The sequence below is a fragment of the Poecilia reticulata genome, linkage group LG18 (assembly GCF_000633615.1).
Source record: "Poecilia reticulata strain Guanapo linkage group LG18, Guppy_female_1.0+MT, whole genome shotgun sequence".
In the NCBI taxonomy this organism is placed as follows: Eukaryota; Metazoa; Chordata; class Actinopteri; order Cyprinodontiformes; family Poeciliidae; genus Poecilia; species Poecilia reticulata.
The window spans coordinates 3,499,265-3,503,421 of NC_024348.1; the positions used below are offsets into that span (position 1 = coordinate 3,499,265).

Sequence of the window (4,157 nt, forward strand, 5' to 3'; positions counted from 1 at the left end):
TTTTTTTTTGTCATAGTACCCCCAAGAATTTAAAACTACTTTCACCCCTGGTTAGAATTACCTAAATTACTTGTATTTGCTAAATACCAGAAAACGTGGTGAGAGGATGTTTTTAAATTTTTTTTGTAACTTTCCTCAAATTCAAAAGTTGACATACATTTGGTCACTATCAGGTATAACTGTTTTAAACTGTATTTCTTGGGTCAAATGTTTTGGGTTTGACACTTTGACATGATGGGGAAGTTGAAAGAACTCATCCTTGGGAAAATTTACTGATGCTTGAAGAATCATCTGTACACAATTTTATGTAGGTAAAAACATGATTTGATTGTACGATCACCATACAGTATTTCTCAGGAAGAAGACGAGTTGAATGTGGTTTGGTAAAAAATAAACCCAAGAACAAAAGCCAAAGACATCATGATGATGATGATGATGATGTATCGACATGGGCTGAAAGGCCACTCAGTGAGGAGGAAGCCATTACTTCAAAAGAAGTATAAACAGGCAGATTGCAGTTTGCAGATGCACACAGGGACAAAGACCTTCATTTTTGGGGACATGTCCTGTGGTAATGTGGTTTGGACATAATGACATAATGTTACAGTTGGAAGAAGATTGTACCATCCTAACTGTCAAGTATGGGAGTGGCAGCATCATGTTGTGAGGTTGTTTTGCTGCAGGAGAAACTGGTGCTAGGATAGTCCTCACCACTTACTGCAATCACTATTAAGCTGCAATCTGCCTGTTTATGCTGTTGTCCTGTGAACCTTCTGTTTACTCAGAAACCTCTCCTCTGAATCTGTCATGGCTTTCTGTCTGCCAGACCTTTTCCTGTCAGTTTGTCCCAGTTTCTATGTACCTTTTGAAGGAGAAGGACATTGTACTCACTGACACCTTGACTTTCTTTGCAATTTCTTTGTAGGAAAGACCTACATTTTCAGGTGTCATGATGGTCTGTCTCTCATCCTTTGTTAATTGACTTTTTCCCAGTGTTGTACAGTATTGTACAGCAGTACTATACTGTTTAACAGATTCTCACAAGGATATGACAAACAGTGTGTTCCAGTGCTACTTTTATGCAAACACAGGGGTTTGTAAGAAATCCAGAGAATCTGGAAGGCCTTTAGGAATTAGTAGCACCAGCTTTTAGGGTTTGATCAATTTCAATTGCTGCAGAACAGCTTTAAATTGTTAACCCATTCTGTGTTCAGAGAGAAAGGTCGCTTTGCATAATCCTGAAATAAACATTAATTTTCATTCTGGGGTAATCTTATTGTTTTTGGGGTTTTTTTGTTTGTTTTTACATTTGCAGTTCACTACTTATACCTTTGTACCATTTCAAGCTATTCGTTGAATTTGCAATTTTTGAACTGTATTAAAATCTGGGAAAAAAATTTGGTATTCTAAAACTTTTGACTAGAAGTCTTTGACCCTTTTCATTATCTTTGATTCTTTCTTTTTTATATATATTTTTGCTGTATTTAAAAAAAAAAAGTCCAACCAAGAACTGTACTTGCAAATTTACCTTTGTTGAAAACCTTTGTACAAAACAACTATTGCATTGTTTTATCTTGTAAAAGTATCCTACATTCTGACCTTGATTAAATAAACTTAATTATCTATTACACTCATTTGACTCATTTATTTATTTTAGACAGGAAAAGATTAAAAGAAATCGGGCATGGCTTGAAGGTTTGCAAACTTTTAATTGACTTTTGAGAGGTTTGCTGGCCTCAACACTAGACTCACAGTTTCAAACCGTTGCTCCTCAAAACTATCCATGCTGCTCTCGTGAAGTTTGTCCAGGAGAGTGTGACAAGAACGGAGGGACGACATGAAGCCGAGGACAAAATGATGCCATTTTTGTCAAGCAATGCAGAAATAAAAACTGATTTCTTCACATCGGCCTTCGAGAGGGATCCAGCTCCACATTCAACTACCCTTTGCCACTGTTACTAGAAGTTCGCCTCTTGATTAATTTTTTTTAATCTGTGCACCACTTTCACATTTACATTTTATGATCTACAAATATCTGCAGTAAAGAGCTGGTCCATCAGTAATATTGCTCACTATTTCTAGAAAACTGAACATGTTAAGCTCAGAAAAATTAATTTATGACTCATAAGAGCTGCAGGATGTCTTTGCTGGTCTTCCTCTGTGATATTTAAAAATACATTTCCCTCACTTTTTATCTCATCAGTTGCTGCAGGATGAAGATTGATACCAACCTGACCATTCCTCAGCTTCCTGAGGCCCCCTCCCAAGCTGGTCTTCAGTTTGCTGTTGCTACTGAGGAGGACTTTGATGAAATTATGGCAATGAGCAAGGACATCTATGGTGGTCTGGACTACCTTCCCACCAGATACACCAGCTGGCTCCAGGAATCCAACCGCACAGTAATTCTGGCACGCAAAGAGGGAAAAGTGGTGAGTTTGCTACTAGGGATTTAAATACTGGGAGGGTGAATGCTGGAACAAAAGACCTGGGCAGACTGAGGAGAGAGAGAAAATGGCGCAGGGGGCGAGCAAGAGCACACAAGAGAGACTAGGAAATTAACTTAAAGAATACCTGGAGCTACGAAACATTTTAAAACTAGAGTGACTGAGGAAGGACTAAACTGACACACAGCTGATCTAATCAAAGAAAAGGAACTAACGAACACAGAAATGAACAAAACCCAAAACCAACTCAAACAACCCATCATCCTGACAGTTTATCTGTTCATTTTGTCCTGGTGTGCTCCTCAGTTGTGTCTCTTTTTTGTGCCATTCCTAGAGATGGTTGTGTGTGAAAGTCCCAGCAGATCAACACTTTTAAAATCCTGACTTAAACCCCATCACTGAACTTCATGGAGTGGTCTTCACTACGTTTGGATGCACTGTAGCTAACATATAATTGGTGGAGAGCTGCAATATTATTTACATTTACACACATTTGTATTTGCTCAATTATTCTTATTGCTTCATTTGTGTATGTGTGTGTATCACTATACACAAAGGATTAGAGTTTTAATGAAGGCTGTGCCATTTTGGTCACTTTTTTCTTATTCTTTGGTAGATTGCTCTGGAATCAGCGTGTGTGATTGATGACGGGGAGACGATGCTTGTGGAAGGTCTCCGTGTCGCTCCTCAGGAAAGGGGGAAGGGCGTAGCGGGAGTTCTCCTGCGCTTCTGCTCCGAGTTGGTCAAATCCAAGTATCCAGATGTAAAAGTGACCCGCCTGACCCGTGACGATCAGCTTGGGCCCAAGGACTTTGAAAAGTATCGCATCATCACCAAGCAGGTACAATTGAAAAAGCAAGGCCTAGAATTAATACTTTTGTTCTCTTTCTCTCTCCGTAAACCGTTTCAAGAATTAAACGAAGGCATTTCCTGTTCTCCACAGGGTATTCTGCTGGTGCGTTTCAGAGCTGAAGAACTCAAACTGCGACTTCGCGAAATTATTCCGAGTGCCGACATTCATTCTTCACAGCTGCCCGGTCCTCCTCCTGTGCATCTCGATCAAACATCTATCCATCAGCTCTACCTTACCACTGACTTGATGCATGACGTGCTTCCTAATGCCACCATCATTCAAGACTGGCAGCCATTCAAGCTTCTACCGAGCAACATTGAGATCCTACTGAAGAAGGAAATCGACTGGTTGGTGGATGATGTGTCCAATCCGACTGTGGCCAGCCTCTGTACCTTCCCTTTCAAGGTGCCCATTGGAGATGATTGGTAACTTTTCTTATTTTTTCATAAAACAAGTTAAATAGATCCTTCAAATTAATCATCACATTATTACGACTATTTTAGAGGACAGTTTTTGCAATTTTCCCATTGGCTCAATAAATAATTTCCAGGAATACATAATGGACATAATTAGGTGAAGAGTAAAATATTGACTGCATATTTAAAATTGCCTAGATCCCCCCGTTCTCAGACCATTTACTATTTGTCTTTGTATGTCTTACACATGACTTTTTGAAACAAGATAAAGAAAATATGGAATGTTTTCACTATATTAATTTACTTTAGATGTACTTGTAATGCAACAGATTTAGACCTCCAATATAATAAGGAAGGCAGGTTTAATGGAATTAAATTAATCTCCTGCATATCTACCAAAGAGACTGATTATACACAAGCACCGTTTTGTATATTATATATATA

General features: G+C 38.8%; 1 protein-coding gene across 4 annotated transcripts in view; it reads left to right on the forward strand.

Moving 5' to 3' along the window:
- The window catches only part of nat16 (N-acetyltransferase 16), a 57,239-nt gene that overhangs the window by 25,208 nt on the left and 27,874 nt on the right, over positions 1 to 4,157 (forward strand). For 3 of the 4 annotated variants that reach the window (XM_008434992.2, XM_008434994.2, XM_008434993.2), the window contains 3 exons: positions 2,204 to 2,429; positions 3,061 to 3,285; positions 3,388 to 3,726. In XM_008434992.2, the coding sequence (XP_008433214.1) occupies positions 2,204 to 2,429; positions 3,061 to 3,285; positions 3,388 to 3,726 (790 nt within the window). Of the gene's footprint in view, positions 1 to 2,203; positions 2,430 to 3,060; positions 3,286 to 3,387; positions 3,727 to 4,157 lie in introns of those variants that run through there. The other variant, XM_017310485.1, reaches the window with a different exon arrangement.